The sequence below is a fragment of the Rhea pennata genome, chromosome 17 (genome assembly GCF_028389875.1).
Source record: "Rhea pennata isolate bPtePen1 chromosome 17, bPtePen1.pri, whole genome shotgun sequence".
Taxonomy (NCBI): Eukaryota; Metazoa; Chordata; class Aves; order Rheiformes; family Rheidae; genus Rhea; species Rhea pennata.
This window is the reverse complement of record NC_084679.1, coordinates 16,478,439-16,492,539: the sequence shown is the minus strand read 5'-3', so window position 1 is coordinate 16,492,539 and position 14,101 is coordinate 16,478,439. Positions and strand designations below refer to the sequence as shown.

At 49.7% G+C, this 14,101-nt stretch overlaps 1 protein-coding gene across 7 annotated transcripts in view; it reads left to right on the top strand.

Moving 5' to 3' along the window:
* Window positions 1-13,493, top strand: part of OSBP2 (oxysterol binding protein 2) — a 157,713-nt gene extending 144,220 nt beyond the window's left edge. For 6 of the 7 annotated variants that reach the window (XM_062590051.1, XM_062590054.1, XM_062590053.1 and 3 more), the window contains 6 exons: window positions 5,110-5,230; window positions 5,966-6,069; window positions 6,573-6,668; window positions 7,198-7,382; window positions 8,600-8,820; window positions 9,052-13,493. In XM_062590051.1, the coding sequence (XP_062446035.1) occupies window positions 5,110-5,230; window positions 5,966-6,069; window positions 6,573-6,668; window positions 7,198-7,382; window positions 8,600-8,820; window positions 9,052-9,194 (870 nt within the window). In that variant the 3' untranslated portion in view covers window positions 9,195-13,493. The remainder of the gene's footprint in view (window positions 1-5,109; window positions 5,231-5,965; window positions 6,070-6,572; window positions 6,669-7,197; window positions 7,383-8,599; window positions 8,821-9,051) is intronic. The other variant, XM_062590052.1, reaches the window with a different exon arrangement.
* Window positions 13,494-14,101: the final 608 nt, after the last annotated feature.

Genomic DNA, 14,101 nt, shown 5'->3' with positions numbered 1-14,101 from the left:
GTCTTGAGCTAGTTTTCTTCACCCAGTGCCAGAGCAGAGCTCTCCTACGAAGAACCACCTCTGCCTCTGGGCCAGCCTGCTCTGAGCTCAGGTTTTTCCTGCCCACAGCCTGAACTATGCTCAGGAGCTGGGTCCAGCAGCCTGCGTAGCCCACTCGTGGTACCCGTGGGGCAGAGGCACCCTCCTGATTGGAGCTGGGTGCCTCCTGCCATGCCAGGGTCTCCCCAGCTGCTCCCCAGTCATGGCTGTTGGGAATGAACTGCATTTCTGTTGAGCTGGCTTTTGCAGAGCTAGGGGCTGTGTTCGCAAGCTATGTCTTCCAGGCACCTGGTGCTCAGGACCCTCCCTCTACCGATGCACTGATGGTGCACCTTGCTCAGACTGGTCTCCCCTGCTGCAGAGCGCTCCCCATAGAAGCAGTCTAAAGTAGCGCTTTGTGTAGAGGGTCCCTAGCAAGGAGAAATTATGTGTCAGTGCACCTGTGTGATCCACCAAGGAGGTGGGTGCCGAGTGTCACGCTATCCTGGCATGGGAATCCCCGATGGTGAGTTGGCCAAAGTGCCGGAGAACTCTTTCTGGTGGGAAAGAGCAGACACGCCCTGACAGAGCTCCTTAGATGGAAAACGGTTTTGCTGCTTATCTGAACATGCAATGCTGGGCTACATGATGCTCATAACTGATGACGTGGTCAGACGTGCAGACAGGCAAGCTGGGACTATGGAGTGAGGAAGTTCCATGTTCCTCTGACATTGCTTTGTTTGTCCTGCTTTCTGCTTGAAAGGATTTTTGAGCTGTCCTGCCCTGCCATCACAGTTGTGCTAGAATGAGTTTATACTCACTGAAGTCCCACACCATGGTAGTATCCTTAAGCAGCTGGATAAATGTGTTGAGCCTCATGAAGGGTGAGAGACTTGCAGTTGAGGTTGCAGGGCTGACAAGGCAGCGATGACGCTGGTGTGGGATGTAAGTCTTCCTGTGACACAGAGTGTATTCTGGTCCCTGTGGTTTTCTTTTCAGGTTGTCCTTTGTGGCATTTGGTCTGTCTCTTGTACTCAGGATCTAAACTGAGCCTTGCTAGTGTGTGCATATCCAGATGCCACCAGGCCTCTAAGTGAATTTAGATATCTGCCAACAGTTCTCAGTTCCGTGGAGAGGATCCTGGGTCTTCCCCCAGGCTGCTGCACTCCCCCAAGAGCTCCGTGTTGTCTCTCTTTCAGCTATTTTTGAAAGCGTAGTGTTTTCTGTGGGTGATTTCTGTGATCAGCTCCATGCCTCCCAGCCTCCACAGAGTGCCCTGTGTTTCTGTAAAGCTCCTATCTCCTCCTCCGCAGGCAGCCCACTGCTACCAATTAGTGCTGCTGTCCTTGGGAACTTTCCTGTTACTCTCCTTGCTTGGTACCCTCCTGAGAGCACTGGCTTCGCCTGCCTGCCAGCACAGCCCCGGTGCAAAGCCAAACTATTTCTGAGGAACCGTTGGCCAAATCACAGACCTTCACACCCAAGTCTGGGCAGCAGCCGTAGCAGACTTTATACTGTGCAGTCAACTCCTAACAGGACATCTAGGTGCAAACAAAACTGCTCAATGATAAGATACCTAAAGTCTGCACATGCTTGGCAAAGGTGTGGCCCAAGGCAGGGTGGCAGTTCCCATCACATCATATCTGTCCATTCTGTCATCCCTCGTGAGCTCTCAAACTTTGCACTGCCTCTCTGTCTTGGCAGAGGCTGACAGTGGCTTGCAGTGCCCCTCTGGGCAGGGACAGTGGGAGCAAGTCATGGGCCATGCCTGCCCCAGCAGCAAGCAGGCTGTGTTGGGTCTCCTGGAAGTGTGGCCATTTAACCAGTGACAAAAGTAAAGGTGCTTCTGTAGATATTCTCTAGGATTCATGCCTCTGCTGTCCCTGTATGCCATCCAAAGCTGAATGTCTGACTGGGCCAGCTCTGCTTGCAGCCAGCTGTGCTCTCTTGCAGCGCTCAATGATGTCCATGTGGCCTGTCCCAGTCACCAGAGCTCATGCCAGAGACTGCAGCAAGCCAGGACACTGCTGACCTGAGTGTTATGGACTACAGCTACAAATGTCCTCTGCTGTCACATTAAAGTGCAAATGAATGACTGATATCTAAATAAGTCAAAATCTAGCGAGGAATGTGCTTTCCAGGCTGTAGGGGTAAAAAGCCTAAGCAATCAGGAGCAGGAATGATAATCATGTATTTTCTGTGGCTTCTTCTCTGGCTCTGTACATTCTCGAATACCTCTGTGTCACCTCTCCCTGCACTGTGACCCTGCTCAACTTAATGTTAGCAAGTGGTGGGTAGATGCTGGTGTCTGGGTTGCTGACATAGTGATGCCAGGATGCTTTATCTATCTGTTAGGTGGGGAAAGCACCTTGCAGCCAGTCCTCCTGGCTGCTGAAGCAGGTTTTACATGCATGGTGTGGTCAGAACAACAGCTTTGGTTTACTGTTCTCATTTGGTCTGCAGTGAGCAAGCACAGGGCTGCTTGTCACCTGCTGCAGGACAGCCCCAGTCACATTATTCTCATACCTTTCTAGCCCCTTTCCTATTTTTTGGCCCTCCTTTCCACCATCGTGGTACTCCCTTTCTCCATCCCAGCCTCCCACATAAACAATCCACACTGAGGTAACATTTTGCTGTTGATCCTGGTTTTGCTACATCCATTCCCAAATTTGGTGTTTCTGATCCCATTTCCTAGGTAGTCAGCCTTGCTTGCTTATTACTGGTATGGTTATCTAGGTACTGCTGGCCTTGCAAGACTTTGCTTCCCAAAGGTCTCCAGCAATCTCCTCCAGTTATCTCTGAGGTCTGGCTGTTTCTCACATTGCCCCCTTAAGCAAATCTGACCAACCCTCCAGGTGTTATCTGTAACTTTTGTCACTTCTCACACTATCACCTGTTGCATCCATCATGTCATGCCCTCCTGCCTGGCTGTTTCATTTTTCCCTCACTAGCACCATGCATATCTCAGTGTCAGATGCTCCCCAGGGCTGCTGCTGTCACTGGAGCATCCCAAGGCAGAAATGCCTGGTTTCAAGATGCCCTTTTCCTACCTAGGCCTAGTCAGTAGGCCAGGGCAGGACAGTGATCTGAGCCTTGGGGCTCGGATCACAGATCAGCCTCACCTCTGCTGGAGCAGAGTTGCTCCTGGTGTGAAGCAGGCATTAAAATGGAAAATTCATCCTCTCTGGTGTGCCTGCTCCAGCTGCTTTGGGGATGGGTGGATTTTGGGTGCGCACCAGGTGTAGGCTTGCTATAGCAGCCATTTGAACTCTTAACTCTTTCCTCCATCCCGGTCTTTACCCGCAAAGGTGTAGAAGAGATTCATCATAAACTGAGGTTTACTGTAACTGGGAGTGAAACTGCTCTGTTGTAGCACTCAGGAGCATTTGATTCATGAGCTGAGTCCCTAAATCCCCCTTCTGGACAAAACTCAAAGAGCAAATTCAGAGATAACATAGGTTTGCATCTGCACAGGATCGGCAGTACCTCTTGCTGTGGGCGGTCCTGGCCTGGTACCACCCTTGGTAAGGACTGTGCTGTGTCCTGCTCCAGGACCTGGGGCTGTGTAGCCAGATGGACATTGTTTCTAGCGCTCTTAATTTTCCTTGGAGCGCCTGTTTGCTGCTCAACCCTAAGACATGCTGAGCAAAATATTGATAATCTTGTGAATTAAATCCAGTTAACCAAATAGGATTTTCTGCTGCTGGTTACCGTGGGATTTAATGGAGAGATTTTTGTTCTGTTCACATTTGTAATCCAGTTGCTCAAGGCACTTAGGCTGTAATTACATCAGTGCAAAACATGTCTTAATGCAGTTGGGTCTGGAGGTGTTCCCAGGGAACGAAAGCGTGTGTTGTGCTGGATAGCCCCAAATCGACTGCATGAGTGCCTCGTTTGAGGGAAAGGTAAAGGGAGCCCAGTGGCCTGGGCTGCTCCCTGCCCCAGGGGTCTCTGCTGAGGACAACAGCAGTTCAGCAGCACACCGCCATCTGCTCGCTCAGGTTTTCCCATGCAGATGAATACCTTTGTTTCCACCAGCAGATCAAGGCCCCTCACGTGGTCTTAGCTCTCCTACAGTTTCTCAGTCACTTGCACTACAGAAGTAAAGGCATTACAAGCATTACTGGGAACTTCTTTCCTCCAGCAGTTCTTTTTGCCAGGGTGCCCCTGCTGCAAACCAGGCTGCTCTCAGTCTCTCTTGTCGTCTTGAGCTCTTTGGAGCTGGGCTGTGATGTCCTAGTCTCAGCTTGAGTAGCATTTGTGGGACAACTTTATAGTCTTCCCATGTTGTGACTTTTCCAGGACAAAGGAATATGAGCAGTGCCCTTTCACAAGTCATCACAGAGTCACTATTTGATCAGTGTCCCCAGAACCTTCAAGACAGTTGTGCTGCAGAGTTGTATCTGCTTCCCCTGCCTTGGCTGAAGTTCAATTTGCCAATAGGAACAAGGCCGAAGTCTTGGCTGAGCAGGCCAGTGTTTCTCAGGTGATGTGGGGAGCTTAGCCCTGCAGGATTTTTCCAGGCAGAAGCAGTGGGAGCTGCTGCAGGCGGGAGAGATGCTGTTACGCTGGAATTGCGATCTGGGCTGGGTTTCAGCACATCCCTGTTTCTTAACCAAGATTCTTGGAGAGTGGGGCCTTGTTCCAGGGGTCATGCTCTAGCACACTCTCATACTGATTAAAAAAAAAGCTGCTGAATTTGAACTGATGCTTTGCTAATGAGCCTTAGAAAATCCTGACTGTAATTCTCTGCACCTGCACATGCTGCCAGACCACCTTGTAGGAAATCACTCTGATGGAGAAGGTGATTGTGTCTCAGGGTAACCCCAGTGTCTCCCCTGGCCTTGGAGATGCTCAGCCATGGCTGGGAACTCAGTGTGGTGTTTCCTTGTGAATTTTAGGTAGTTGTCTTTGGGAGGTCAGAAAGCATGGCATCCTCAGGCCAAAACTGGCATATAGCCGTAGTCTGTCCTTGGGCTCATACCCTCATGGCTGTGTACTCTGAAAGCCCTCAGGGGGCCCTCTGCTCCTGCCTCTTGCTCTCTGATATGGGTTGATGTGGCCTGACAGGCTGTTTCTTCTCTTTCCCAGGTGAGCCATCATCCCCCAGCAGCTGCCCATCATGTGTATTCCAAGCGAGGGTGGACTCTGTGGCAAGAAATCACGATTGCCAGCAAATTCAGGGGCAAATACCTCTCTATTATGCCACTGGGTAGGTGACTTGTGTTGAGAAGATCAGGGCTTGCCTTGGTTGGCACTGCTTGTGCAGTACCCAAGAGATTATACCCACATGCTGATCCCATGCCCATGCCCACATGTAGCTGAGACCTTGGGTGGGATGCTAGAACATCTCAGTCTCTCCTTTAATTACTGGGGAAGCCCTGGGTAACCAGATGCAGATACAGATTCAAACCAGAAAGGATGATTTCCATCTCAAGCAAGCAGGAGCACAGATCTTCATGCTCCTAGTCACAGACAGTCCTGCCTGTCCCAAAACTAAGCTAACACTGAGGGTACCTGACTTGTCTCATGACACTGAGCTGTCAACCAGGCAGCACATTTCTGACCTACTTTTAAAATTAGAGCTTTTGCAGGGAGAGAAGACTTTACAGATATTGCAGCTTCACTAGAGTGGTAAAACATGCAGCAAGGGGAGGGAAGGATGCAGATGTAATGCTAGTGCTGCCTGCAGGGAACACTATGCATTCAGGATCAAAGTCCATGTTTTGTAAAGTTGAGTAAAGACAGAGCCTGAAGACATGAAAACTCCTTCTGTTTCTTAACTACTGAGAGGAGATTTGGGGCTGAGGAATGGGGATGCAGGTAGAAGGCCCATGTTGGCTCCAAGGAAGAGTGTGGTGCTGGGGTGTCACTGTGTGCTGGAGAGGCGTGACGGCTGCCCTGAGCAGTGCTGCTCCTTCTGCCCTACACTCTCATCTCTCCACAGGTGCCATCCACCTCGAGTTCCACTCCAGTGGTAATCACTATGTCTGGAGGAAGGTCACCTCTACTGTTCACAACATCATTGTAGGCAAGCTCTGGATTGACCAGGTCAGTGGCTGCTGGTTTGAGGAGAGAGTCCCTGTCTGGTCCTTGCCTTACTTTAGGACCAGGGCAGAGGGACTAGAGGGATATTTCCTTCCTACAGTATATGCTAGTCCTGTCTGACTTCCAAACAATATTCCTGCTGTGATAGGAAGATGTATTTCCCTGACAGGGGTGGGGGGAATGGTATTCGGAGCTCCTTCCAAAGCTAGCAGCTCCATGGGGCAGGGTTGTATAATGGCCACACATGGTCAGATCCAGTGCGTGACAAATTTTGCTCCTACCAAACAGAGCAGGCTGCTGTTGATGAGCCGCGGGGCTGGCTGGGGCTGCCAGCATCCCTGTTTCCTCAGCGGCACTGTCTTCAATGGCACTGCTCCAGCATCCGGAGTCAGGAACAGAAGTAATGCTGCAGCTGATGTTCATTTGTATCTGCACGAACTACAACTAATGCCTGATTTGTCTCCTTGCAAAGTCTCACTTCCTGTGATTCTCTGTCTTTTATCTAGTCTGGTGAAATAGAGATTGTTAACCATAAGTCAAAAGATAAATGCCAGCTGAAATTTACCCCCTACAGCTACTTCTCCAGAGATGTCCCCCGAAAGGTACGTGTCCAAAAATATCCCTGCTCATTCTAGCAGCCTTGCTCGTGGTGGGGCCTGGCTCTTCTCTCTGAGCCAGGCCAGAGCTTGTGAGATCTCAGCACTGCAGACAGGATGAACCTAGCACAGGGCAAGGAGCGTTCATGGGAACTGGGCTGTCACCTCTGTCTGATGTAGGTCACCAGCAAGGCCTGGGAGGGAACCAGCTGGGTCAACCAGAGCCTGTTTTTGGGCTCTGCTCAGCTCTTTACTAAAGTTGTGGTGCTAGCCAGGTGACAGTATTTGAGACCTGGAAAGGACTGGATGGGCTGGAGATCCAACAACAGGGGCTGGATCAGGGTAAGCCATATTCTCCTTATGTGGGGGGCAGCAAGGCTCTGTCCCAAGGGCGCTACAGCCCCAATTGAATCACGAGGTCTAGCTACTTGGGCTATCCAAAGGGTGTTCTGGCTTCCTGCCCATCTGCTTGCCCTTTGGGTACTTTCAAATGCCAGTAGAGCCATCTCTGCAATTTCATCTGTTCTTCTGACAGGTGACAGGGGTGGTGACTGATGCTGATGGTAAGGCCCACTACGTCATGTCTGGCACATGGGATGAGAAGATGGAGTGCTCCAAGATAGTGCAGAGCAGCCATGGCAGCACCAGCTCAGAAGGCAAACAGAAAACTGTCTACCAGACCCTCTCTCCAAAGGTCCTGTGGAAGAAATACCCCCTTCCGTGAGTGACATCCTCAGGCTTGGGGTTCTGTGGCCTGGGCTGCAGAGCTCCTCTTGTTAAATAACTGCAGTCTCCTTGCATTGCAGCAATGGGCAAAATGAACCAAGGATAAAGGTGTAATTCTGTATCGTGCAGACAACACTGGGGGAGGGAGGGGCTCTAGAAGGGACTGCTATGAAGGCAGCTCTGTTGTGCACAAGGCTAAGCACAGTGGAAAGGGACCAGGACTTATGTGACTGTGTGGCTTTCTTGGGTTACAAGTGTATGCCAGGATGAGAGAGCAGGTTGTGTGCTCTCTGCAAGGGGACGCCAGTGTGGCTGGAAAACTGCTTCACCAAGTTACTCTGATGGTTGCTGGCTATCCTCTTTCGGACTAGTTGCTTGAGCCCTTTGGGGACCAACCCTCTTGATGTTCCTGGTCACAGCAGGTTGCTGTCCTCCCTCCTCATCCAGCCTTGCTCCCACCCAGCTCAGCTTGGTGCTTGGTTTGGCATGTTGTTTTTCTTTATTCAGAGTAGTGTGGCAGAGCATGAGAGCAGCTGTGTGTGTGAGCAGACAACTCTTCAACAGCTGTGATCCAGAGGAACATCATAACTCTCCTTTACATTGAATCAGTCCTTTTTGTGTTGTATTAGGGGTTCTGGTGGTTCTCTGCTCCTGTCTGGCACCTAGGCCAGTTCCTGTTGCCTGGATGCTACACCCAGAAAAGAAACACCAAACCAATCTTCAACCATTTGGCAGCACTGACAGCTGATCCCTTCTTTGGATCTGAAGGTGTTCTGCTGGAATGATTCCCAGTGGAAAATGTATCCATGTGGTGCCACCAGTGTTGTGTGTGGCCCCAGGACTAAGCCACTCAGTTCTTCAGTCTCAAATCTTTTGGGTTGAGCTATTTCATATTTCAGCCATGCAACACTGCAGTCAGCTCGTAGGTGTTTAGCTTCCTCACGCTGAGCTAGCCAATGGAGAAGGTGTATGTACTCCCTGGAGAGGCTGTGTGGCAGGATTAGTCCAGGAGAGGCATCGTTGGCATCTCCACTAGGGTGGTGGGAGACAGGGCTCCCCAAAGGACCTTCTATATGTGTTTTGGGGGATCGAAATAATAGTAGAGCAGCTTTGGAAAGCTGAACATGAGACACAAGCATGTGAATGAATGGGGAACTCTAGCTCAGGTAAGCACTACCTCTGATGTCCTGATCTGGGCTCTCTGGCTCCAGGGAGAATGCCGAGAACATGTATTTCTTCTCTGACCTGGCCCTCACCCTGAATGAACCCGAGGAGAGAGTGGCCCCCACAGACAGCCGGCTGAGACCTGACCAGCGGCTCATGGAAAGTGGCCGGTGGGATGAGGCCAACGTGGAGAAACAGCGACTTGAAGAGAAGCAGAGAGCCGTGCGCCGAAGGCGGGAGGCCGAGGCTGTGGAAGCCCTGGAGGAAGGTGAGGTACTCTGGGCTGTTGGAGGGATGACCAGAGCTGGGTCAAAGGCCTAGTGCCCTTTGCTGCTAAACTAGGGATAAAGCAACTGAGTTGGACAGCCCTGAAAGGGCTCTGGTGTTGGGGATCTAGGCTCTGGGCATGGCATCACTCTGGGCCCCTAGTGAAATTATGCAGTTAACTATACGGCAGAGGTAAAACCACTCCTCACCTTTAGTTTTTCTTCTTTTGCAGGCAAGGACTATGAAGGCTACATCCCACTGTGGTTTGAGCGGAAAGTGGATCCCATGACAGGGGAGCTGATCTGTGTTTATAAAGGTGGATATTGGGAGGCCAAGGACAAGCAGGACTGGAGCATGTGCCCTGACATCTTCTGAGCTGCTGTGCTCACTTTGGGGTGGCCAGCCCCAGGCCTCTCTTTTCACCAGGATAGACAGAGGGACAGTGAGGACACTCTGGCAGCATCCTGCTGTCAGGTAACAGTGCAAAGAAACACATACACAGACTAAATACATGCAGAAATTTAAAGAGCAAATCTAAACAGGGATTCCAAACCTATTTTTTTACACACTAATAAATAGCATTTTTTTTTTAATGGTGGCTTTTTCAGCTACTAATTAGGAATGAAGACACATTGAATCTGGTTGTTTTTTAGCCTGACATATTTATTGCTATCAGGAGTTGCTGCCTATATCTTTCAGCGCCTCAGCTTTATTGGTTGAGACGTTGACTTCCAAAGATGCTCGCATTGTGGGGATGCCGTATGTTTGTGTGAGCTCTTCTTTTGACATTTTTTTCCCCATTTGTTTGTGGACTTTATGGATTTTTTTTTTTTTTTTAAATCTACTCCTGGTTCAGGTTCCTTTAAAGACACAAACAACTCTTTGAGCCCTGCTCAGAAAACTGCCTCCAGGGACTGTAGCTGAGGCACTTGATCTCGGATTCTCTTGGTGGCTCCCGCAGTGCCCTGTGATCCCAGCAATACCAATCAGGACATTTCAGCTGGTGACCTTTCTTTTTTTTTCTTTCTTTTTTTTTTTTTTTTTTCCGAAGAAGCACATTGAACAGTTTCCCATGAGTCTGCAGTCTTTAGTCAAGGTTTGGGGCTGTCTTTAACATGATACTTTGTGAGAGTGATTGGGGTTATCATAGAATCATAGAATTAGTAAGGTTGGAAGGGACCTCTGGAGATCATCTAGTCCAACCTCCCCTGCTCAGCAGCGTCACCTAGAGCATGTTAGACAGGGTTGCATCCAGGCGGGCCTTGAATATCTCCAGAGAAGGAGACTCCACAACCTCTCCGGGCAACCTCTTCCAGTGCTCTGTCACTCTCACAGGGAAGAAATTGCACCTCACATTCAGGCAGAACTTCCTGTGGTTCAATTTCTGCCCGTTGCCCCTTGTCCTGTCACATGGGACAACTGAAAAGAGTTTGTCCCCATCCCCTTGACACCCTCCCTTCAGGGACTTGTAGACATTGATAAGATCCCCCCTCAGACTTCTCTTCTCCAGGCTAAACAGGCCCAGCTCTCATAGCCGTTCCTCATATGGCAGATGCTCCAGCCCTCTGATTGTCTTTGTAGCCCTATGCTGGACTCTCTCCAGCAGCTCCATGTCTCTCTTGTCCTGGGGAGCCCACAACAGACACAGTAGTCAAGATGAGGCCTCCCAAGGGCTGAGTAGAGGGGCAGGATCACCTCCCTCGACCTGCTGGCAACACTCCTAATGCACCCCAGGAGACCATTGGATTTCTTGGCTGCAAGGGCACATTGCTGGCTTATGGTCAACTTGTCATCCACCTCCAGGTCCTTCTCTGTTATGTTTGGTTTGTTTTTCCTGCAACTGCATCCCAGGGGCAAACAGCTTGTCACTGAGGTCAGGAAAGTGAGCTGTCTACCCAGGAGATACCAAGCTTATGTTGGTGGGGTCAGACGAAGTGTTTGAGCACAAAGTGAAGGGCAGTTTGTAGACGAGCATATGCTCTATGACACTGGAGCCAGCAGGCATCAGATCTCTCCCGTCCATATCTCTGTGGTGGGACCCAGTGCTCCTAGGAATCTGAAGTTTTGTGCAAGGGCTTTCCAGACAGTTTCCCTGTTCAGCTATGCCTGACCCCAGGCAGGAGGAAAAGCCTGAAGGAGAGGTGAGAGGGTCAGGGAAAAGGTGGCATGGTGCCGCTTGCTTGGATGGAGGGGTTTCCTGCAGAGCTAGTGCAGGGTGGGGACCAGCCTGTGGGAAGGGGCAGCTTCCCTGCTAGCTGGTTCCTGCACATGCTGCTGGCACAGGTGCAGTTGTTGGTGGCTCTGTGGCAGGAGGCCTTTGTCCTGGATCCATATTCACATCCCAGTGGCTTCTCCAGTAAGAAAGACAGTCTCCAAATGTGCCAGGTCAAAGCTCCGGGGCCTAGGTGAATTCCTGGAAGGCTTCTGCTGCCTAGTGCCAGGAAAGCCAGGCTGTGGACTTCCTACAAGTGTATTAGTTCTCTTCCCTGAAGTAACATCTCTCCCAGGAGGAGTTTCAGGTCGTAACTAAAATCTCTCTCCTGAATGCAGCAGGCATAGGCTTTGCTTCCTCCCTGGAGCAATGGGAGAGCCCCACAGCAAAGCCTGTGCCTCTGCAGTTTGCATTTTCATGAGGAATCTTCTTAACACCTCAGAGCCCTAGGGCAGTCTGTGGAGGAAATGCCAGGCTGAACTCGACTCTGTATCCATCTGGAAGAAACACAGACTGTCCAGGAGCCCCTGTCCCGCCTCTGTCCTTGCCTTCCCATGAGTGCTAATTGGGATCAGCTTGAGAACATGGATGAGGTAGCCCCACATTTGCCATTCAACCCACGTGTGTGCTTTTACCTCACTGTGGCACTGGATGCCCTGGGAAGAGCTGAACAAGCCCTGCAAGTGGTCGGTGAGGACCAGAAGTGAGTGATGCTTGGACATATGACATTCATGCAGCTATAGCTGGTCCCTGAATGCAGAAATGAGAGGCAGGTAGCAGGACCCATAAGGTAACAGGCCCAGCAAGTCCTGCTCGGTCAGAGAGAATCAAGGAGACCTGCACACTTGTGTTTGCCTCACTGGATTTGATTTTTGATGTCTTCTTCTCTGGGTCTACATCATATCATACTGATTGCTCCCTCCCATGAGTCAGAGGTCACTTGAAGCTGAACTGTCATATCCACATTGGAAGATAATTAAGCAATAATAAACTTAGAGGCAATGGTAACTGGAAAACCAAGGCTGCACATGGGACACTTATGCAATCAGGTTCCTAAACCATCAGTCTCCTTCTGGTCATCTGCTCTTACAGCACCTCCATACCTGTTATTTACAGCATACCTATGTGTATAGTATATATAGACCTTGTATGATGTAACAGTAGTGAGTGGCTATTGGAGTGGCAACACACACTGATTTCAATGTACCCTTTAATCTTATTTATTTGCTTCTAATTTATATATATAAATAGATATAAATATATATAAAATTATTTTGCTTAAATTTATATGGTACATAATAGATGAAAAATAATGAAGACAGAAGCAACTGTCTGAGTTTTTGTAGTATGAGTACGATATTTTTCCTTAGACTCATCCCGGAGGTAGGGATGTAGGGATAATGGTGATTAAGTAGGGATGTAACATTTTGCTCCAAAGCAGTCATACTCAAAAGATCTCATGAGAAAGATCATTCCCATCTAGAAACAGTGCATTTGGGATTTGAAGGAGAGCTCTCAGTATGCCGCAGATTCAGGAGTTTGACCCTCAAAGCTGGGTCTCTGAAATGCTGAGCTGGGTATTACAGGCATGTGGGCCTGATATAGTCACCGTTTCCAGGGCTCCCCTCCTGATGGTTTGTCTATGGCTCAGTAAAGCCATTGAAACTCTTAAATTTTCCAGATTGCTGCATTAATGGTATTCAGCCTGTTGAGAGAGCTGTGGCATGTCCCGTCACGAGGGCATTTTAGATCTTCTCCTTTGGAGCCACCCATTCACGTAACTGGGACAATGGCAGATGCTTTGCGCTAAAGCTTCCTTTATGCTACTCCTAGTTTGGTTTTATAACGATAAGAAAAGTGATACTTAGGATTCTCCACGCCAGGCCTGATTCAGTTTTATAAAATGGAGTAGGAATCTAGCTTTTCAAAATGCCTTATTTTTCTTGTTTATTTTGTTAACACAAGCATTAGCCAAGAGCTTGGAAAGGTGGGAAATTCCTGCACTAGCTGTCCCTCAAGACAGGACATGTGTTCTTGCAGTTAAAGAAAGTGCAGATTGAAATGTTGCTCATTAAGTGTGGCACCTCAGTGCCCAGTTCTGCTAGACTCTGAGACAGTGAGAAGTCCTTTCTGATTTACGTCCAGTAAATACATCTGTCTAGAAGTTGTCATCACAGACACTGCACAGCTTAGCAAAGCCCAGGGGAGTGCTAGGAACACCCCCAAAAAAGAAATCCCACATTTTTTAAATTAATTTTTTAAAATCTGTTGTATCTTCCAGAGGTCATCTAGTGACAACACTTAATCTGAGCACCATCTCCTCGTCTTTCTATTTTCCCTCCAGAGGATTTTAATGTCATTCTACTGTAAATGCTGTTGAATGTATTTCTTTTGAACAATATATCGTGAGTGATCCCTCTTCTCCGACACAGTAATAAAACTTGGATTTGGGAGTTTTAAAATGTACAGTGCCAATGTTACCACTTGCTCCACAAAGCTGCAGCTGATGAGGGTCCCAGGATGAATCCAGAGCCAGGCAAGCTCCTGACCATGCAGAGCCTGAGTGCATGGTGGGTGGGGTGAGGTTCTCGGGGACAGGAGTGGGAAGAGGGGGTGGCCACCCCTGGGCGACAAGTCCAGGCTGCATGGTGTGGCCAAGTGCCAGTGCTGTGACCGAGTGTTGGGTACCCGGGGAGTGAAGCTGGGCTCAGTGCTGTGGTCCGCTGTGCCAGCTTTGGGAGCATTGCTGGTGTGTGAGTGGGTTTCTCTTCCCTGTCCCCTGGGGTCTGAAGGGCACTCTGTGTTTGCCCTTGGCCCAAGGGAAGCAGATGGGGCCTGGGTGAGATGGGTCTGTGGAGATGGCGAGGGGAGAAGGAGGTCCAGAGGAGGTGGCCTGGGGGGGAAAGGAGGGACAGAGGAGATTGTCCAGGGGAGGAGATGGTCCAAGGGACGTGACCTAGAGGAGGAGAAGGGATGGGAGGAGATGGCCCAGGGGATGTCATCTAGGGAAAGAGATTTTCCAGGTGAGAAGATGGCCTAGAGTATGACGTTGCCTGTGGGAGGAGGTTTG